Source organism: Crinia signifera, chromosome 4 (assembly GCF_055691185.1).
Source record: "Crinia signifera chromosome 4, ASM5569118v1, whole genome shotgun sequence".
Lineage (NCBI taxonomy): Eukaryota > Metazoa > Chordata > Amphibia > Anura > Myobatrachidae > Crinia > Crinia signifera.
In genome coordinates, this window is record NC_139220.1 from 291,620,070 (window position 1) to 291,642,971 (window position 22,902).

The 22,902-nt window shown below is 36.7% G+C and overlaps 4 protein-coding genes across 4 annotated transcripts; all 4 read right to left on the bottom strand.

Moving 5' to 3' along the window:
* Positions 1–4,779: 4,779 nt before the first annotated feature.
* Positions 4,780–6,123, bottom strand: LOC146073178 (nodal homolog 2-A-like). Its single transcript, XM_083180363.1, has 2 exons — positions 5,880–6,123; positions 4,780–5,519 (listed from the first exon to the last, which is right to left on the bottom strand). Exons 1-2 carry the CDS (start codon positions 6,121–6,123, stop codon positions 4,780–4,782), a joined length of 984 nt encoding a protein of 327 aa, XP_083036489.1.
* Positions 6,124–6,140: 17 nt separating this feature from the next.
* LOC146073179 (nodal homolog 2-A-like) lies at positions 6,141–11,725 on the bottom strand. Its single transcript, XM_083180364.1, has 5 exons — positions 11,440–11,725; positions 10,874–11,121; positions 10,568–10,769; positions 8,057–8,216; positions 6,141–6,246 (listed from the first exon to the last, which is right to left on the bottom strand). Exons 1-5 carry the CDS (start codon positions 11,723–11,725, stop codon positions 6,141–6,143), a joined length of 1,002 nt encoding a protein of 333 aa, XP_083036490.1.
* Positions 11,726–13,279: 1,554 nt separating this feature from the next.
* LOC146073180 (nodal homolog 2-A-like) lies at positions 13,280–14,951 on the bottom strand (the record flags this gene model as incomplete). The annotated part of the gene is made up of 2 exons (XM_083180365.1): positions 13,280–13,559; positions 14,169–14,951. Coding segments are annotated over 2 exons (936 nt in total), but the record flags the coding sequence as incomplete, so codon positions are not given.
* Positions 14,952–16,362: 1,411 nt separating this feature from the next.
* On the bottom strand, positions 16,363–18,929 carry LOC146072708 (nodal homolog 2-A-like). Its single transcript, XM_083179900.1, has 3 exons — positions 18,590–18,929; positions 17,503–18,224; positions 16,363–17,175 (listed from the first exon to the last, which is right to left on the bottom strand). The coding sequence occupies exons 1-3, from the start codon at positions 18,873–18,875 to the stop codon at positions 17,023–17,025; spliced, it is 1,161 nt and encodes a 386-aa protein (XP_083036026.1). The 5' UTR covers positions 18,876–18,929; the 3' UTR covers positions 16,363–17,022.
* Positions 18,930–22,902: the final 3,973 nt, after the last annotated feature.

A 22,902-nucleotide genomic window follows, 5' to 3' on the forward strand; every position in this document is an offset into this window, starting at 1 on the left:
GGGAGGAGCATCATAGCATTGGCTATCATTTTGAAAGTTTGAATTTACTATCTGAATTTATATATTTTATTAAATAAATTATAAATTGGCTGATATAGGGACTGATAAGTTACACGCCATTTTTATATCTATTATACTGTAAAATTTAGAATGACATTTTTTTTTCACTATTGTAGTGGATAAATCTCAATTTCTTGTGAGCACAGCTCATATAAAGACAATACAGCATAAGGTAGTTCATTGGATAGACCATGTAGACCATGTCATACAGGAAAAATGAATCCACATTTATGGTGTTTACGCAATGTTATATTTATATACAGCACACTAATTATACACTACAGATTATCTTGTATTGTTTATCCATCTTTAGAAGCCTTTGATATATTTCTATGTATCCCCTTCGCTGCAGTCTTTAGTTGCTGTAGTATATGCTGGAACGCATGCGTGTCCACAGTAAGCTAACACGATCAATAGATAAAATGGCAGTATAATTTTTAGATAACCACAGAGAGCGCCATTTATATCAATGATTGGTGGCCACCATTAATGGATTTAACTGCTCAGAACGGCAATATTTAGCGTTTTCATCAAATCACCTAACCGGAAGTGATGTCACACGCTCACTCCTTTATATACCGGGTCCAAAATCCCAGTAGTCTGCAGGCAGACACTGGTGAGCATCTACTGTTATACATCCCAACTGCCTTTGTAATATGCAAAATTGGCACATTTTACTCTGATTTATCGATGCAATATGGCATGTTTCACTCCGATTAATTTTCCATAGTTAACCATGTATGTACTACTATTTGTGTAACCACATAGATAGCATATATAATTTATGACTGTCTAAAGCTACTCTCCTAAATCTTATAAGATTTTTGGAGTCTGGATTTACCTAGAGAGGCTATCATTTTGACACAAAGTTGTATATTATGTGAAATTAATAGGAGCCATTATTGTATAGGTCCATGTGTAAAATTTACAGATGGTCTAATACCTATGATCTAGCAATACTTACGATCCACCTGTGATCTCGTTGGGTATATATCCCCCATAATGTAATCATAGAACCATTTTTATTTTATTTTTTCATGCTCTTCTCAGACATGCTAACTCCTCCCTATATATATTTCTCATGATTTTAATATTTTAGACATCACCAAATGTCAACATATGAAGTTTTTTCAAAACTAATTTTAAACCTTCAAACCCCAAAGTTTGGGTATGCATATTAATTTCTTGGACGTTGTGGTCACAAAGACGAATGGCGCTTTTGCTGCTAAGTTATATAAGAAGTCTACCGACAAAAATAATTTGCTTATGGCGACAAGTTTTCACCCACAGCCGCTCAAGCGGGGGCTTCCGTTCTCGCAATTGATTAGAGCGGCGAGAATCACCTCTGATAGAGATGTTCTCATAAACACCCTCGAAGAGATGGGACAGAACTTTATCTCTCGGGGATATGATAAAAATGAAGTGGAGGCAGCGAAAGGGAAATGTCTCACCCTGAAAAGGGAGGAGCTATTACTCCATAAGGACAAATTGACAACAGAAAAACGGATGATGTTTCCGAATACATATTCGATCAACTCTGGGGCTTTGAGAGGGGCCATTCTTAAGCACTGGCACATATTGAAAACTGACCCTATACTGGGTCCACATTGCATGCACAACCCTATGTTTTGCTATAAGAGAAGTCCAAACATTGGACAACAGGTGGTACTCACGGATGTGGGACCGAAGCCCGTTGGTAACAGCACATGGCTGAAAATAGGTACTGGGGCAAAAAAATGCAGTGGTTGCGTAAATTGCAAATTCATGCTAACATGCAGTGACTGGCAGCACCCGATTACAGGTCAGAAGTACCACTGAAACATCATATGGACTGTACCACCATGTTCACTGTATATTTAATACAGTGCCCATGTAATAAGATATATGTGAGCAAGACGATACGAATGCTCAAGGAGAGGATCAATATGCATCGGTCTTCTATAAACAAAGCTCTGTTGAAGGTAGACAACACAATGCCGCCAGTAGCGAGGCATTTCACTCAAGCTGGACATCGTATGAGTGACTTTAGGTTTTTACCTTTTGACTATATCATGCCACTCAGGAGGGGTGGAGACCAACATACGCTGTTGTTGCAGCGAGAGTGCTACTGTACTTATACGCTACAAGCGATGGCACCAATGGGCTTTAATGAGGATCTGAACCTGTCAGTATTTCTTTGATTTAGTAGGCTTGGCTGGGACCCAGCAAGAGTTATATCTGATTAAATTTCCCCACATGGGTATTGATATGTGCATATAATCCTTTATTTAATGTCCTTGCTTGTTTTCACAATTTTCTTCCTTTTGTTTTCTGGTTAATATTTTTATGGGGATATTTTGCAATGGGGGATTGTCATGATTATCTGAAACATAGAATGTGCCATTGACATTATGTATACAGAATGTTTTTTAGTCATAAGTCCTATCTAAGTGTGGGGTTCTCTATTTGCAAGACACCCCAGTAGGGCTTGAATAAGCTACATATATTATTGGTACTTGTTTCCTATCTGGGCGCCCGCTAAGTTAATTGCGCACCATGCTATTCTCCGTAGAGAAATCTGATCGAATCGCATCGTACACATACACGATATTGAACGATGCGATGCGATCCGATTTCCCATAGGAAACAATGTTAAATGGATCAATTTACCCAAATCAGCATAGGGAAGAATGGTAAATGGGCCAGAAACCCCCAAAAACCCCACAGAGCAGTGGAACGTCCCCCCAAAAGTAGTTGACGCCACCCCGCCATCAACGTGAACCCGAAGCGTGGCGAGCGCAGCGCTACGCGTCCTCCGACCTTTTCATGCCCTACTATCCACTAGGGCGTGGATTGAGAATAGAATAGTGTGGCGAGCGCAGCGAGCCACCGAGCCCGAAGCGTGGCGAGCGCAGCGAGCCCCGCGAGGGGACGCGGATACCTTCACAGGTAAACGCGTCCCTTCACGGGCTTCCCAGGTGTCCGCGTCACCATGGACACCTGGGAAGCCCGCGAGGGGACGCGTATAACTGTGAAGGTATCCGCGTCCCCTCGCGGGGCACGCTGCGCTCGCCACGCTTCGGGCTCGGTGGCTCGCTGCGCTCGCCACACTATTCTATTCTCACTCCGCGCCCTAGTGGATAGTAGGGCATGAAAAGGTCGGAGGACGCGTACCGCCGCCCCTCGCGGGCTCGATGCGCTCGCCACGCTTCGGGTTCACGTTGATGGCGGGGTGGCGTCAACTACTTTTGGGGGGACATTTCAATGTTCAGGGGTGTTTTTGGCCCATTTACTATTGTTCCTATGATAATTTGGCTAAATTGAGCCATTTCACATTGTTTCCTATGGGAAATCGAATCGGATCGCATCGCATCACATCGTTTAATATCGTGTATGTGTACGATGCGATGACATCCGATTTCATTACGGTGCTGTACGTAGAAAACCTGGGCGCCCAGATAGGAAACAAGTACCATATTATTGGCTCTATATTTGAAGCATACAAACTTAATTGATCAATCATGACAGATCCACCCCATATGCACTTTTATGTTTTATGTTATTTTCATGCACTACCAGCACTTTAATTAGCCATTGTGGCACTTGTAGTCTACCCTGGGAAGTTGAGAACTAGTGGGGCCATGTACTGTGCGCTTACACTATGGGAGGCTGCGGTAACTGGCAATGAAATGCGAGTGTCTCCGGCGCCTGGGAACCTTAAGCTGCTCCCCCTGTAACTGTTCTATGCACGCAGGTCACACTGTGGTGCGTATACAGACAGGGAAAAGCGGCGGGTTGCTATGATGATGGTGGATGACCATTTCCGGTGCCTGGGAACCAGTCTGTCTTTCCCGCTGTGACGCGCACATGCACATTGGTTCCACTTTAAGTGTACACTTCCGGGATGTGGCTGCCGGATGCGTGGAGTAATGGAGAGTCTCACATAGGGAAAATGGCACATTAAATGGCAAACAGTGGTAAATACACTATAAAAAGCAATGAATCACTCGGGTTATTCTGCTTTTTATAGTGTATTTACCACTGTTTGCCATTTAATGTGCCATTTTCCCTATGTGAGATACTTACCTTTTATATATCTTGTCAGTATTATTGGTACTCCTTATGATCCACTGTTGGCTCTAGCAACATGTTTGCAAGTTATTGAACTATGACTACCGTTCTTTATACAGTAGCTAGTTGCGCTATGCCTATACCACTATATAATGCCTTTCATTGTGCTTTTGTTACAGTTTTAAATAAAGTTGATTGTATTGGTGTGGGAGCACTGTGATGATGTCGTGACGTACGTGCAGGCGGCGCTGTGCCTGCCGCGCGGCGCAGACAGACTCACTTGGTGATGGACAAACACATAAATGGTGAGTAGTAACTGTATTCTGTATGCCCTGATGAAAATTAGTAAACCTAATTGAAACGTTGGCAGAATATTGCCTCTGGCTGTCTTTCTGTGTTATTATATTCTGAAAGCCGCCGGACTTCGTATTGTATGGGATCTGCTGGTTCCTAATTGCGGATGGCAACAGGAGGAGTACAGCTTTGTAGTGAGTGCCAGAGCCCATCGACATATATATATTTATATATATATATATATATTTTTTTAAGTACATTTTGCAGGACTAATTAAAATATTTATGTTATCCAGAATTTATTTTAGGGAATGCAAGATATAAAATATTAAACAAAGAAGCATTCATATATAAAATCAGTTCTAATTAAAAGATATCAGAAACTGAAAACTACCTTAATGTATGCATGGTTTGTTGGCTTGAGGTTTTCACTGAGGGGGAAGGGACATGCTCCTTCACATCTGTATACATTGAATGATTTGGGGTAGATGATTTTATTTCCCCATCCGATCTTTTCAAAGTCCACAATCATATCAACCCTTCTGCACAGGGGTATTCCATCTTCCTTGGGTCTGGGGAGAATGCTGCCCATTATAATACTGTGATTTGCATGCCTGGTATTCCTGAATCTCCGAATATCTGTATTCGTTTTTGTCTCTGGAGTCATTACATGCTTAGAGGATTCCACTGTCTGGATAAGGTTGGGATATCCATTGAGGTTCGTAGAAGGGTTGTCCTTGATAAAGACCACAAATATAACTTTGTCACTAGAAAAATTTCCACACCTCATCTCCTGATCTGTCTTTGGCATGTCCATACCATCGGTATATGCTTCCTTGTGAAAATTTGTTTTGTGTTTAAGAAAATAATTAAGCTTCTGAGTAAGGTTGAAAACTTTCCAGGAGGATTCAAGAGGAATGGAGGAATTTGTAGACAACGATCCAAGGAATACCTTCTCTTGACCATCTTCACTATGATAGATGTCCAGATTCGCAGGATGAGATTTCTGCAAAGACGGAAAATGAATCCTCAGCTCTGCCAACTGTGTCTCATTATTGCTGGAGATGGAGGAAGTGTCAAAGGACAGAGACCAACGATTGTCCACCTCAGAGCAACCTAATGGTGACACAAGAAGCACACAATCAATAAACAAAAATTCAGAACAGTTTCATATGATTTATACAGCCATTTTAAGCCAAAAATCTATAATGATATACTTTGTCTGATCATTGCATATGCATATGGAAAATTATATCTTTGTGCAATAAAATGAAAATTGGTCTACAGTATTATTATTCAATGTATAACTCACATTTGTTAATTGCTTCCAGTAGGGAAGATATAAATTAATATATTACTCTAATCTATATAATAAACTATCTAACTAATAAAGGCTACAAAAAAGAGTTTCTAATTTAGCTACCTATCACAGATATTACATCAACTCAGTGCCCACCAAATAATATGTGTACTTACTTTTGGCAGTGAGGCTTAGCACAGTGTCAATATGTTGAAGGATAGAATATCCCAGGCTGGAAAGATCTGCCTCATGCCCCATGATGTGTGCCTTGTACGGCTGCATCATGTAGGGAGAATGCAACATGCTTTGGGAGTGCATTTTTCCATGCAGGCTGGATATTATCTGTGATTTGTGGTGTGTCTTCTGGAGAGGGAGTCTGGAATTCTTCCATGGCAAAGGAATGGACATCACTTGAGACATGGTGAAGATTATGAGCCCTAAGTTGGAGATGAGCCAGGCCATCCTTGTACAACAGAGCTTCTGTAGGATCTCCTCTTATGTTCTCTATCAGGAGATGTTGCTCTGATGGTCTCCAAGACTGAACTGAGGTGCAGTAAATGATCTCCATATTTATAATGTATGATCAAAGCTTGATATTCACACCTGTAACCTTTTATCACAATGACCACAATATGCAATGACACGTGTTATGCTAATCATAAACATATAACAGTATATACCGATACTTAAAGTCTTTATTCTTATGGCTTTCATGTTTCTACAATAAAGGAGGAATTGCAGTACTAAGAGTAAGTGTAAAATAACGATGTGAAAGTCATTGGACAGCCACCATTTGTGCGAGTTGATGCACTTAAATAGATGAGAGAGGTCTATCTTCATATTCATAATGTATGATCAAAGCTTGATATTCACACATGTAAAAATTTATCACAATGACCACAACTTCAAAGACACAACAGGTCAATGACAATTCACACATTTGTTATGCTAATCATAAACATATAACAGTATATTGTATACCGATACTTAAAGTCTTTATTGTTATGGCTTTCATATTTATACATATACATTTTAAGCAGGAATTGCAGTACTAAGAGTAAGTGAAAAAACTAAAGATGTGAAAGATTTATAGATCTTAAGCACTTTTGTTTATTAGCTGAAGGGGGAAATATACTAAAGGAAATTTGTAAAAAAAAATAGGTGTATTTATCTCCAGAAATACAATTATTTTTGACATTTACTATCCCGAAAATACGGCAATTTGTAGTCGTATTAATGTGCTATCAATACTATCATTGGGCTATCAATGATGTGCCCACCATAGCACTAACTGTGTGGCGTTTGTATATTCTCCTCGTACTTGCGTGGGTTTCCTCTGGCTTCTCCATTTTCCTCACAAAATTCAAAAATATACTGGTAGGCTAATTAGCTCCCCAAAAAATTAACCCTACAATATCTGTGTGTGTGCATGTACATGTGGTAGGTAATATAGATTTTAAACTCAACTGGAGCAGGGACTGATGTGAATGTTAAAATATTCTCTGTAAAGTGCTGCAGAATATGTGTGCGCTATATAAAATACTATTAATAAATAAATCCTCTGATGGCAAGGATTTCATCCTAACATTGGATACGGCAAGGGTGTTTGACTGCAAAGAAGGCTTTTCCTCTCTGTAAAGAAGCCATTCTCAATGTATAAAAACCCCAGTAGTAAATATTCCTATGTGACCTAAGCATATGTGACTATGTAACCACATAGCCTTGTGGTCTAAGACATGGCAGATGTACTATGCTTTTTGTTCTTATTTTGCTTTGAATTTCCAAACCCATCTATATCTCAATATTGTTCGTTGTTCTCTACTGTCTAACATGTTACACCCAGTCCCAACAGTTTGACAGTAAATATTCAGTTTTTATATTTATAACTTTTTCCCAAGCCATTTGCTTTCACTCAACAAATGCTGATAAATCTATATTCTACAGTATCATCAAGCCAACCATTTTGATAAATGACAAAATTCCCAAAATAAAATATAATACTGTGATTTTCATGCCTGGTATTCCTGAATCTCCGAATATCTGAATTCGTTTTTGTCTCTGGAGTCATTACATGCTTAGAGAATTCCACTGTCTGGATAAGGTTGGGATATCCATTGAGGTTCGTAGAAGGATAGTCCTTGATAAAGACCACAAATATAACTTTGTCACTAGAAAAATTCCCACACCTCATCTCCTGATCTGTCTTTGGCATGTCCATACCATCGGTATATGTTTTATTGTGAAAATTTGTTTTGTGTTTAAGAAAATAATTAAGCTTCTGAGTAAGGTTGTAAACTTTCCAGGAGGATTCAGGAGGAATGGAGGAATTTGTAGACAACGATCCAAGAAATACCTTCTCTTGAGCATCTTCACTATGATAGATAGATTCGCAGGATGAGATTTCTGCAAAGATGGAAAATGAATCCTCAGCTCTGCCAACTGTGTCTCATTATTGCTGGAGATGGAGGAAGTGTCAAAGGACAGAGACCAACGATTGTCCACCTCAGAGCAACCTAATGGTGACACAAGAAGCACACAATCAATAAACAACCATTCAAAACAGTTGCATATGATTTATACAGCCATTTTAAGCCAAAAATCTATAATGATATACTTTGTTTGATAACTGCATATGCATATGGAAAATTATATCTTTGTGCAATAAAATGAAAATTGGTCTACAGTATTATTATTCAATGCATAACTCACATTTGTTAATTGCTTCCAGTAGGGAAGATATAAATTTATATATTACTCTAATCTATATAATAAACTATATAACTAATCAAGGCTACAAAAAAGAGTTTCTAATTTAGCTACCTATCACAGATATTACATCAACTCAGTACCCACCAAATAATATGTGTACTTACTTTTGGCAGTGAGGCTAAGCACAGTGTCAATATGTTGAAGGATATAATATCCCAGGCTGGAAAGATCTGCCTCATGACCCATGATGTGTGCCTTGAATGGCTGCATCATGTAGGGAGAATGCAACATGCTTTGGGAGTGCATTTTTCCATGCAGGCTGGATATTATCTGTGATTTGTGGTGTGTCTTCTGAAGAGGGAGTCTGGAATTCTTCCATGGCAAAGGAATGGACATTGCTTGAGCCACGGTGATGATTATGAGCCCTAAGTTGGAGATGAGCCAGGCCATCCTTGTACAACAGAGCTTCTGTAGGATCTCCTCTTATGTTCTCTATCAGGAGATGTTGCTCTGATGGTCTCCAAGACTGAACTGAGGTGCAGTAAATTATCTCCATATTTATAATGTATGATCAAAGCTTTATATTCACACCTGTAACCTTTTATCACATTGACCACAATATGCAATGACACATGTGTTATGCTAATCATAAACATATAACAGTATATACCGATACTTAAAGTCTTTATTCTTATGGCTTTAATGTTTCTACAATAAAGGAGGAATTGCAGTACTAAGAGTAAGTGTAAAATAAAGATGTGAAAGTCATTGGACAGCAACCATTTGTGCGAATTGATGCACTTAAATAGATGAGAGGTCTATCTTCATATTCATAATGTATGATCAAAGCTTGATATTCACACATGTGAAAATTTATCACAATGACCACAACTTCAAAGACACAACAGGTCAATGACAATTCACACATTTGTTATGCTAATCATAAACATATAACAGTATATTGTATACCGATACTTAAAGTCTTTATTCTTATGGCTTTCATATTTATACATATACATTTTAAGCAGGAAATGCAGTACTAAGAGTAAGTGAAAAAACTAAAGATGTGAAATATTTATAGATCTTTAGCACTTTTGTTTATTAGCTGAAGAGGGAAATTTACTAAAGGAAATTTGTAAAAAAAAATAGGTGTATTTGTATCCAGAAATACAATTATTTTTGACATTTACTATCCCGAAAATACGGCAATTTGTAGTCGTATTGATGTGCTATCAATACTATCATTGGGCTATCAATGATGTGCCCACCATAGCACTAACTGTGTGGCGTTTGTATATTCTCCTCGTACTTGCGTGGGTTTCCTCTGGCTTCTCCATTTTCCTCCCAAAATTCAAAAATATACTGGTAGGCTAATTAGCTCCCCAAAAAATTAACCCTACAATATCTGTGTGTGTGCATGTACATGTGGTAGGTAATATAGATTTTAAACTCAACTGGAGCAGGGACTGATGTGAATGTTCAAATATTCTCTGTAAAGTGCTGCGGAATATGTGTGCGCTATATAAGAAACTGGTAATAAATAAATCCTCTGATGGCAAGGATTTCATCCTAACATTGGATACGGCAAGGGTGTTTGACTGCGAGGAAGGCTTTTCCTCTCTGTAAAGAAGCCATTCTCAATGTATAAAAACCCCAGTAGTAAATATTCCTATGTGACCTAAGCATATGTGACTATGTAACCACATAGCCTTGTGGTCTAAGACATGGCAGATGTACTAGGCTTTTTGTTCTTATTTTGCTTTGAATTTCCAAACCCATCTATATCTCAATATTGTTTGTTGTTCTCTACTGTCTAACATGTTACAACCAGTCCCAACAGTTTGACAGTAAATATTCAGTTTTTATATTTATAACTTTTTCCCAAGCCATTTGCTTTCACTCAACAAATGCTGATAAATCTATATTCTACAGCAGGGATGGGGAACCTTCGGCCCTCCAGATGTTGTTGAACTACACATCCCAGCATGCCCTGCTACAGTTTTGCTATTTGGCCATACTAAAACTGTAGCAGGGCATGCTGGGATGCATAGTTCAACAACATCTGGAGGGCCAAAGGTTCCCCATCCCTGTTCTACAGTATCATCAACCCAACCATTTTGATAAATGACAAAATTCCCAAAATAAAATATAATACTGTGATTTTCATGCCTGGTATTCCTGAATCTCCGAATATCAGTATTCGTTTTTGTCTCTGGAGTCATTACATGCTTAGAGGATTCCACTGTCTGGATAAGGTTGGGATATCCATTGAGGTTCGTAGAAGGGTTGTCCTTGATAAAGACCACAAATATAACTTTGTCACTAGAAAAATTCCCACACCTGATCTCCTGATCTGTCTTTGGCATGTCCATACCATCGGTATATGTTTCATTGTGAAAATTTGTTTTGTGTTTAAGAAAATAATTAAGCTTCTAAGTAAGGTTGAAAACTTTCAGGGAGGATTCAGGAGGAATGGAGGAATTTGTAGACAACGATCCAAAGAATACCTTCTCTTGACCATCTTCACTATGATAGATAGATTCGCAGGATGAGATTTCTGCAAAGATGGAAAATGAATCCTCAGCTCTGCCAACTGTGTCTCATTATTGCTGGAGATGGAGGAAGTGTCAAAGGACAGAGACCAATGATTGTCCACCTCAGAGCAAACTAATGGTGACACAAGAAGCACACAATCAATAAACAACCATTCAAAACAGTTGCATATGATTTATACAGCCATTTTAAGCCAAAAATCTATAATGATATACTTTGTCTGATCACTGCATATGCATATGGAAAATTATATCTTTGTGCAATAAAATGAAAATTGGTCTACAGTATTATTATTCAATGCATAACTCACATTTGTTAATTGCTTCCAGTAGGAAAGATATAAATTAATATATTACTCTAATCTATATAATAAACTATATAACTAATCAAGGCTACAAAAAAGAGTTTCTAATTTAGCTACCTATCACAGATATTACATCAACTCAGTACCCACCAAATAATATGTGTACTTACTTTTGGCAGTGAGGCTAAGCACAGTGTCAATATGTTGAAGGATAGAATATCCCAGGCTGGAAAGATCTGCCTCATGACCCATGATGTGTGCCTTGTATGGCTGCATCATGTAGGGAGAATGCAACATGCTTTGGGAGTGCATTTTTCCATGCAGGCTGGATATTATCTGTGATTTGTGGTGTGTCTTCTGGAGAGGGAGTCTGGAATTCTTCCATGGCAAAGGAATGGACATTGCTTGAGCCACGGTGATGATTATGAGCCCGAAGTTGGAGATGAGCCAGGCCATCCTTGTACAACAGAGCTTCTGTAGGATCTCCTCTTATGTTCTCTATCAGGAGATGTTGCTCTGATGGTCTCCAAGACTGAACTGAGGTGCCGTAAATTATCTCCATATTTATAATGTATGATCAAAGCTTGATATTCACACCTGTAACCTTTTATCACAAATGACCACAATATGCAATGACACATGTGTTATGCTAATCATAAACATATAACAGTATATACCGATACTTAAAGTCTTTATTCTTATGGCTTTCATGTTTCTACAATAAAGGAGGAATTGCAGTACTAAGAGTAAGTGTAAAATAAAGATGTGAAAGTCATTGGACAGCAACCATTTGTGCGAGTTGATGCACTTAAATAGATGAGAGAGGTCTATCTTCATATTCATAATGTATGATCAAAGCTTGATATTCACACATGTGAAAATTTATCACAATGACCACAACTTCAAAGACACAACAGGTCAATGACAATTCACACATTTGTTATGCTAATCATAAACATATAACAGTATATACCGATACTTAAAGTCTTTATTCTTATGGCTTTCATATTTATACATATACATTTTAAGCAGGAATTGCCGTACTAAGAGTAAGTGAAAAAACTAAAGATGTGAAAGATTTATAGATCTTTAGCACTTTTGTTTATTAGCTGAAGGGGGAAATTTACTAAAGGAAATTTGTAAAAATAAATAGGTGTATTTGTATCCAGAAATACAATTATTTTTGACATTTACTATCCCGAAAATACGGCAATTTGTAGTCGTATTGATGTGCTATCAATACGAATACGAATTGCCGTATTTTCGGGATAGTAAATGTCAGAAATAAGTGTATTTCTGGATACAAATACACATATTTTTTACAAATTTCCTTTAGTAAATTTCCCCCGAAATGTCTATTTTAATTTTAACTAATTAGTCATAATTCATAATTTCATGTACAACTACTCATTTTTACTCAATTATATTTCTACTCAATTCAGTTAAAATGTCCACATGCAGGCATTATGTAAATGTTACATAATAACTGTACAGTGTGGGATTTTTGATAATTACATGAAAAAGTATGGAAATCATCCTGATCCTATTAATAGCAGCAAGTAAGATAACAGTGTGGAAGGCTGTACGTTGCCATAGTAACTATGAGTATGTGACCTAACAAACCAGCCCATAGCCTTGTGGTCTAAGTTATGAGAGACATACTATGCTTTTTGTTCTGCTTTCACTTTGAATTTCCAACCCCATCTATATCTCATTTTTTTGTTCTCAACTGTCTAACATGTTACACCCAATCTCAACCGTTTGCAAGTAAACATTCAGTTTTTATACAAATCCCTTTTCCACGAGCCTTTTGCTTTCATTTGACAAATGCTGCCAAATCTATGTCCCACAGAAATATCATCAACCCAACAGTATTGATAAATGACAAATTTCACAAAATAATATTATTAATTTTTTTATTTCATAATCTAGAATAAGTGCAAAAATTTCATGAAATACAAAAAAATACATTTATTACATTATATTTCCCATCAGTTAATAATATATACATTTATTTGTAGTGCAGAACAGTTAAACACTAGATCAAGTGATTTAGCCAAACATCTTGTCAACCCTTTAGGCAGCTTTGCATGATCATTTATTAGCTCTCTTCAGAGAAGCATAAAGGCATTCATCTTCAATGACACCCACATTCCTCTACAATCATATCTTCATGATGTTTTAATACCACCTCCCCATCTTCGTACATCATCATGGACAGGGGTCTCATCTTGACAGGAGCACAGGAGAAACAGTCTATTTTTTCTGTATTGTATAATTTCAATAAACTCTATAAAACAAAAACAAAGAAAGAAAACATGAATTTCTATTAAGAAGTAAATTTCATCTTCATTCTTTATGTCCATGATGACAGAGGTAACTCTGTTATGGCGTAGGACCAATTAAAGGACTTTTAAATTTCAGCTGCAAGTCTGATTGAGTGCCACCTCATCTCCCTGCATGCATATATATATATATACATATATATATATATATATATATATATATATATATATATATATATATATCTTGTAGGGTTGCGGCCTGGACTCTCCAATATCTGCGCATCTGCCGCGGTGACTTCACATGGCGTGAACAAAGTGGAAATAACTGGCAGCACTCAGAAGTCTTTTCATCAGTGTATTTGCAGAAAAAAAGCTTAACGTTTCGGAGCTGGTGCCTACACGCTTTTGATAAAGGAGCACCAGCTCCGCAATGTTAAGCCTTTTTTTCTGCAAATACACTGTGAAAAGACCTCTGAGTGCCGCCAGTTATTTCCACTTAATATATATCCAGAATTTTTTTTTTAGGGATTGCAAGATATAAAATATTAAACAAAGAAGCATTTATATAAAAAAAATCAGATCTAATTATAAGATATCAGAAAACTGAAATCTACCTTAATGTATGCATGGTTTGTTGGCTTGAGGTTTTCACTGAGGGGGATGGGACATGCTCCTTCACATCTGTATGCATTGAATGATTTGGGGTAGATGATTTGATTTCCCCATCCGATCTTTTCGAAGTCCACAATCATATCAACCCTTCTGCACAAGGGTATCCCATCTTCATTGGGTCTGGGGAGAATGCTGCCCATTATAATACTGTGATTTGCATGCCTGGTATTCCTGAATCTCCGAATATCTGTATTTGTTTTTGGCTCTGGAGTCATTATATGCTTAGAGGATTCCACTGTCTGAATAAGGTTGGGAAATCCACTGAGGTTCGTAGAAGGGTTGTCCTTGATAAAGACCACAAATATCACTTTGTCACTAGAAAAATTTCCACACCTGGTCTCCTGATCTGTCTTTGGCATGTCCATACCATCGGTATATGCTTCGTTGTGAAAATTTGTTTTGTGTTTAAGAAAATAATTAAGCTTCTGAGTAAGGTTGAAAACTTTCCAGGAGGATTCAGGAGGAATGGAGGAATTTGTAGACAACGATCCAAGGAATACCTTCTCTTGACCATGTTCACTATGATAGATGTCCAGATGTGCAGGACGAGATTTCTGCAAAGACGGAAAATGAATCCTCAGCTCTGCCAACTGTATCTCATTATTGCTGGAGATGGAGGAAGTGTCAAAGGACACAGACCAACGATTGTCCACCTCAGAGCAACCTAATGGTGACACAAGAAGCACACAATCAATAAACAACCATTCAAAACAGTTGCATGTGATTTATACAGCCATTTTAAGCCAAAAATCTATAATGATATACTTTGTCTGATCACTGCAAATGCATGAAGGCAAGGAACAATAAATCTTTGTGCAATAAAATGAAAATTGGTCTACAGTATTATTATTCAATGCATAACTCATAAATGTAAATTGCTGTCTACTGGAAGGTATAATTGCAGTAAACAATATATTACTCTAATCTATATAATAAACTATATAACTAATCAAGGCTACAAAAAGAGTTTCTAATTTAGCTACCTATCACAGATATTACATCAACTCAGAACCCACCAAATAATATGTGTACTTACTTTTGGCAGTGAGGCTTAGCACAGTGTCAATATGTTGAAGGATAGAATATCCCAGGCTGGAAAGATCTGCCTCATGCCCCATGATGTGTGCCTTGTACTGCTGCATCATGTAGGGAGAATGCAACATGCTTTGGGAGTGCATTTTTCCATGCAGGCTGGATAATATCTGTGATTTGTGGTGTGTCTTCAGGAGAGGGAGTCTGGAATTCTTCCATGGCAAAGGAATGGACATTACTTGAGCCACTGTGATGATTATGAGCCCTAAGTTGGAGATGAGCCAGGCCATCCTTATACAAGAGAGCTTCTGTAGGATCTCCTCTTATGTTCTCTATCAGGAGATGTTGCTCTGATGGTCTCCAAGACTGAACTGAGGTGCAGGAAATTATCTCCATATTTATAATGTATGATCAAAGCTTGATATTCACACCTGTAACCTTTTATCACAATGACCACAATATGCAATGACACATGTGTTATGCTAATCATAAACATATAACAGTATATACCGATACTTAAAGTCTTTATTCTTATGGCTTTCATATTTCTACTATAAAGAAGGAATTGCAGTACTAAGATTAAGTGTAAAATAAAGATGTGAAAGTAATTGGACAGCCACCATTTGTTCGAGTTGACGCACTTAAATAGATGAGAGTTCTTTCTTCATATTCATAATGTATGATCAAAGCTTGATATTCACAACTGTAACCTTTTATCACAATGACCACAACTTCAAAGACACAACAGGTCAATGACAATTCACACATTTGTTATGCTAATCATAAACATATAACAGTATATACTGATACTTAAAGTCTTTATTCTTATGGCTTTCATATTTATACATATACATTTTAAGCAGGATTTGCAGTACTAAGATTAAGTGAAAACTAAAGATGTGAAAGATTTATAGATCTTAAGCACTTTTGTTTATTAGCTGAAATGTATATTTTTATTTTAACTAATTAAATAGTCATATGTGATTATTGATTATATTAATTCATAATTTCATGTACGACTACTTTATGAATTTTTACTCAATTATATTTCTACTCAATTCAGTTAAAATTGTCAACTTATAGGCATTATGGAAATGTTACATAATAACTGTACAGTGTGGAATTTTTGATAATTACATGAAAAAGTATGGAAATCATCCTGATCCTGTTAATAGTAGCAAGTAAGATAAAAGTGCAGAAGGCTGTACGTTGCCATAGTAACTATGAATATGTTACCTAACATCCAGCCCATAGCCTTGTGGTCTAAGTTATGAGAGACATACTATGCTTTTTGTTCTGCTTTCACTTTGAATTTCCAACCCCATCTATATCTCATTTTTTCCATGGTTTTCAACTGTCTAACATGTTACAGCCAATCTCAACCGTTTGAAAGTAAACATACAGTTTTTATACAAATCCCTTATCGCGGAGCCATTTGCTTTCATTTGACAAATGCTGCCAAATCTATATCCCACAGAAATATCATCAACCCAACCGTATTGATAAATGACAAATTGTACAAAATAATAATAGTTAATTTTTTTATTTCATAATCTAGAATAAGTGCAAATATTTCATGAAATACAAAAAAAATACATTTATTACATTATATTTCCCATCAGTTAATAATATATACATTTATTTGTAGTGCAGTACAGTTAACCACTAGCTCAAGTGATTTAGCCAAACATCTTTTCAACCCTTTAGGCAGCTTTGCATTATAGTTTATTAGCTCTCTTCAGAGAAGCATAAAGGAATTCATCCTCAATGACACCCACATTCCTCTACAATCATATCTTCATGATGTTTTAATACCACCTCCCTATCTTCGTACATCATCATGGACAGGGGTCTCATCTTGACTGGAGCACAGGAGAAACAGTCTACTTTTTCTGTATTGTATAATTTCAATAAACTCTGTAAAACAAAAACGAAGAAAAAAAAACATGAATTTCTGTTAAGAAGTAAATTTCAGCTTCATTCTTTATGTCCCTGATAACGGAGGTAACTCCATAATGGCGAAGTTATCTCCGTCATATATATATAGATAGATAGAACTATCTATCTATCTATCTATCTATCTATCTATCTATATATTTATTTAAAGTACATTTTGCAGTAGTAATTCAATATTTATGTTATCCAGAATTTTTTTAGGGAATGCAAGTCATAAAATATTAAAATAAGAGGCATTTATATAAAAAAACAGATCTATTTAAACGATATCAGAAAACTTAAATCTACCTTAATGTAGGCATGGTTTGTTGGCTTGAGGTTTTCACTGAGGGGGATGGGACATGCTCCTTCACATCTGTATGCATTGAATGATTTGGGGTAGATGATTTGATTTCCCCATCCGATCTTTTCAAAGTCCACAATCATATCAACCCTTTTGCACAGGGGTATCCCATCTTCATTGGGTCTGGGGAAAATGCTGCCCATTATAATACTGTGATTTGCATGCCTGGTATTCCTGAATCTCCGAATATCTGTATTTGTTTTTGTCTCTGGAGTCATTACATGCTTAGAGGATTCCACTGTCTGGATAAGGTTGGGATATCCATTGAGGTTTGTAGAAGGATTGTCCTTGATAAAGACCACGAATATAACTTTGTCACTAGAAAAATTTCCACACCTGGTCTCCTGATCTGTCTTTGGCATGTCCATACCATCGGTATATGCTTCCTTGTGAAAATTTGTTTTGTGTTTAAGAAAATAATTAAGCTTCTGAGTAAGGTTGTAAACTTTCCAGGAGGATTCAGGAGGAATGGAGGAATTTATAGACAACGATCCAAGAAATACCTTCTCTTGACCATCTTCACTATGATAGATGTCCAGATTTGCAGGAAGAGATTTCTGCAAAGACGGAAAATGAATCCTCAGCTCTGCCAACTGTATCTCATTATTGCTGGAGATGGAGGAAGTGTCAAAGGACAGAGACCAACGACTGTCCACCTCAGAGCAACCTAATGGTGACACAAGAAGCACACAATCAATAAACAACCATTCAGAACAGTTACATGTGATTTATACAGCCATTTTAAGCAAAAAATATATAACCATATACTTTGTCTGATCACTGCAAATGCATGAAGGCAAGGAAAATTAAATCTTTGTGCAATAAAATGAAAATTGGTCTACAGTATTATTATCCAATGCATAACTCACATTTGTTAATTGCTTCCAGTAGGGAAGATATAAATTAATATATTACTCTAATCTATATAATAAACTGTATAACTAATCAAGGCTACAAAAATAGATTATAATTTAGCTACCTATCACAGATAATACATCAACTCAGTGCCCACCAAATAATATATGTACTTACTTTTGGCAGTGAGGCTTAGCACAGTGTCAATATGTTGAAGGACAGAATATCCCAGGCTGGAAAGATCTGTCTCATGTCCCATGATGTGTGCCTTGTATTGCTGCATCATGTAGGGAGAATGCAACATGCTTTGGGAGTGTATTTTTCCATGCAGGCTGGATAATATCTGTGATTTGTGGTGTGTCTGCTGGAGAGGGAGTCTGGAATTCTTCCATGGCAAAGGAATGGACATTACTTGAGCCACTGTGATGATGATGAGCCCTAAGTTGAAGATGAGCCAGGCCATCCTTGTACAACAGAGCTTCTGTAGGATTTTCTCTAAGTTCTCTATCAGGAGATGTTGCTCTGATGGTCTCCAAGACTGAACTGAGGTGCAGTAAATTATCTCCATATTTATAATGTATGATCAAAGCTTGATATTCACAACTGTAGCCTCTTATCACAATGACCACAACTTCAAAGACACAACAGGTCAATGACAATTCACACATTTGTTATGCTAATCATAAACATAAAACAGTATATACCGATACTTAAAGTCTTTATTCTTATGGCTTTCATATTTATACATATACATTTTAAGCAGGAATTGCAGTACTAAGAGTAAGTGAAAACTAAAGATGTGAAAGATTTATAGATCTTAAGCACTTTTGTTTATTAGCTGAAAGGTCTATTTTCATTTTAACTAATTAGTCATACTTGATTATAGGTTATATTATTTCATAATTTCAAGTACAACTACTTTTTTTTTTTAAATCATGCAGTCTTTATTAAAGATTTTTTTCTTTTGGTTACATATATTATAATTGATAATGCTGTGTATATTACATTCTTGATATCGAGAATCAGGACATATAAGTGAAATTGTGGAGTCTGGATTTACATTCAAGGAACAGATACCTTCTGATTTATTCTTCCTGCATAGCTAACCCATATCACGTATTTGTGTGTTTGTGTATTACATATACAGGTTGAGTATCCCTTATCCAAAATGCTCGGGACCAGGAAAATTTTGGATAACGGATTATTCCGTATTTCGGAATATTTTAATATTTCAATGATGTTTTTTGAAGTATCTTGCATTTATGCTGTATAAACACATAAAATACACACATATATATTTTATTACCACATAAAATACACACAAATATATTTCATTTGTTCAAAAAACAAGGTTTCAAAACATGAAACAAAATTTGTGTACTATCTCAGATACTGAATTTGAATGGCAAGCAATCATTTTCTTGTACATATATAGTGCCAGTTACATATCATGTCCCCAGTGATGCTGTTACATATGTCCCCAGTGAGTTTTTATTAAAACAAAAAGAATTTTCTTCACTTTCTGGAATGTATGGTTTTCGGAATAATTCGGATAACGGATATTCGGATACGGGATACTCGACCTGTATACCCTATATTACTAAGGCGTATAAAAATAAATAAACTTAGATGTTTGAGTGCAAATTATGAGTGTGTAGTTTCATGTGAACTTTCTCTTTTCAGTATTTCGTGTTTAATAGTGGTCAATTACTTAAAGGTGTAATTACTGTGTTTCCCTCTAATTCTAATATTCTTACGTGTTGCCATTAGTGTCCTTTGTGATTACGTTGTATATGGGTTGTTACTACTATTCCTTTAAGTATATGTCAATCCTTCAATATAGCCAGACTTTACCTTTTCTTTATTCCTTTTCGCATCTTTCACATTGCGAGTCAGGAAAGAAATGAATGTTATCTTTAGTATATAAATTATTAACAATTAAACCCGACAGTAATAGAAAACAACAAGTAAATAAAAATAAAATAATAATTGAGGTTTAAACTTTAGTCATTATCATAGTATCCCTTTTTCTATCTTTTACAGTATCATATCTTAGTGACTTTATTTTCCATTTCCTTTTAGCTCTCCAATATATACTCAAGATCTCATATATACCCCAAGCTATACATATAGAGTTCTAATTATTGTGGGCTCCAACTATCACAATTTCATTGCTGAGGTCTTTATGCGTCTCTATCTAGAGGAGAGGATATCTGTTCCTAGCATCGAGGTATTTCATCTATCCCATTTTTTAAAATACATTTGGTATGCACCTCTATTCTTATGCATACTTCTTTCATGCCCAGATACCTCATTGACAAATGCCCTCCAGTGATGTATATTAGGTAGTTCTGAAACCAGCCATTTTCTAGCTATCAGGGCCTTAGCCAGAGTAGAGAGGAATAGGACTTAGTGGTATATTGAGTAAGTAAAACTAAAGATGTAAAAGATTTATAGATCTTAAGCACTTTTGTTTATTAGCTGAAATGTCTATTTTCATTTTAACTAATTAAATAGTCATATAGTGGTTATAGGTTATATTAATTCATAATTTCATGCACAACTACTATGAATTTTTACTCAATTATATTTCTACGCAATTTAGTTAAAAATGTCCACTTGTAGGCGTTATGGAAATGTTACATAATAACTGTACAGTGTGAAATTTTTGATAATTACATGAAAAGTATGGAAATCATCCTGATCCTATTAATATCAACAAGTAAGATAACAGTGTGGAAGGCTGTACGTTGCCATAGTAACTATGAGTATGTGACCTAACAATCCAGCCCATAGCCTTGTGGTCTAAGTTATGAGAGACATGCTATGCTTTTTGTTCTGCTTTCACTTTGATTTTCCAAGTTGACGCACTTAAATAGATGAGAGAGGTCTATCTTCATATTCATAATGAAGGATCAAAGGTTGATATTCACACCTGTAACCTTTTATCACAATGACCACAACTTCAAAGACACAACAGGTCAATGACAATTCACACATTTGTTATGCTAATCATAAACATATAGTCTTTATTCTTATGGCTTTCATATTTATACAATAAAGCAGAAATTCCAGTTCTAAGTGTAAGTGTAAAATAAAGATGTGAAAGGTTCATAGATCTTAAGCAGTTTTGTTTATTAACTGAAATGTCTATTTTCATTTTAACTTAAACACACAAACACATGCATATACAGTGGGACAAAAAAAGTAATTGGACAGCCACCGATTGTATGAGTTGACCCTAAAAAGATGAGAGAGGTCTGTAATTTCCATCACTTCAACTGCGAGAGGCAGAATGTGTAAAAAAAAAAAAACAACATTAAATCACATTGTATGATTTCAAAACAATTTATTTGTACATTCTTGCGGAAAATAAATATTTTGACAATCAAAAAGTTAAACTCAATATAACTGTAATATAAAATTGGTTGGAAATTACAGCGGTTAAATGTTTCCTGTAGTTCTTGACCAGGTTTGCACACACTGTAGCAGGTATTTTGGCCCACACTTCCAGGCAGATCTTCTCTAGATCTGTCATGTTTTGTGGCTGTCGCAGGGCAACACAGACTTTCAATTCCTCGATCGGGTTGAGGCTAGGCCACTCCAGGACCTTGAAATGCTTCTTACGGAGCCACTCCTTAGTTGCCCAAGTGGTGTGTTTGGGGTCATTGTCATAATGGAAGACCCAGCCATGTTCCATCTTTAATGCTCTTACTGAGGGAAGGAGGTTTTGGCAAAAATCTTATGATACATCGCCCCATTTATTCTCTCCTTATTATGGATCAGTCGTCCTGTCACCTTTGCACAAAAGCAGCGCCAAAACATGATGTTTCCACCCCATACTTCACAGTGGGTATGGTATTTTTGGGATGCTACTCATCATTCTTCTCCCTCCAAACATGGCGAGCGGAGTTTATATTAAAAGGTTATATTTTGCTCTCATCTGACCATATACCATTCTCCCAATCCTCTGGATCATCCAGATGGTCACTGACAAACATTAGATGGGCCTGGACATGTGCTGTCTTAAGCAGAGGGACCTTTTGGGCATTGCAGGATTTTAATCCATGATGATGTAGTGTGTTTCTAATGGTAACCTTTGTGACTCTGGTCCCAGCTCTCTTAAGGTCATTGAGCAGGTGCCCCCATGTAGTTCTGGGCTGATTCCACACTGTTCTCAACATCATTTATACCCCACGAGGTGAGATCTTGCATGGATCCCCAGATTCAGGGAGATTGTCTGTGATCTTGTATTTCTTCAATTTTTTAATAATTGCGCCAACAGTTGATCTCTTCTCACCAAGCTGCTTGCATATTGTCAAATAGCTCATACCAGCCTTGTCCAGCTCTAAAATTTTGTCCCTAATGTTATTAGATAGCTCTCTGGTCTTGTCCATGGAAGAGAGGTTGCAGTCTGACTGTTTGAGGGTCTGGACAGGTGTCTTTTATACAGATAACCAGTTCAAACAGGTGCCATTAATACAGATAAC

What these genes read in the sequence shown, in the direction of transcription:
- LOC146073178 (XM_083180363.1), bottom strand. Translation starts at nt 6,123, where the DNA reads ATGTCTCAAGTGATGTCCATTCCTTTGCCATGGAAGAATTCCAGACTC. An exon ending in GCTAAGCCTCACTGCCAAAA is followed by an intron (nt 5,520 to 5,879) that starts GTAAGTACACAT and finishes TGTCACCATTAG; the next exon opens with GTTGCTCTGAGGTGGACAAT.
- LOC146073179 (XM_083180364.1), bottom strand. Translation starts at nt 11,725, where the DNA reads ATGGCCTGGCTCATCTCCAACTTCGGGCTCATAATCATCACCGTGGCT. An exon ending in GCTTAGCCTCACTGCCAAAA is followed by an intron (nt 11,122 to 11,439) that starts GTAAGTACACAT and finishes GCAACTGTTTTG; the next exon opens with AATGGTTGTTTATTGATTGT. An exon ending in GTGAAGATGCTCAAGAGAAG is followed by an intron (nt 6,247 to 8,056) that starts GTATTTCTTGGA and finishes ACTGCACCTCAG; the next exon opens with TTCAGTCTTGGAGACCATCA.
- LOC146072708 (XM_083179900.1), bottom strand. Translation starts at nt 18,875, where the DNA reads ATGGCCTGGCTCATCTTCAACTTAGGGCTCATCATCATCACAGTGGCT. An exon ending in GCTAAGCCTCACTGCCAAAA is followed by an intron (nt 18,225 to 18,589) that starts GTAAGTACATAT and finishes TGTCACCATTAG; the next exon opens with GTTGCTCTGAGGTGGACAGT. An exon ending in CAAACCATGCCTACATTAAG is followed by an intron (nt 17,176 to 17,502) that starts GTAGATTTAAGT and finishes TTTGTTTTACAG; the next exon opens with AGTTTATTGAAATTATACAA.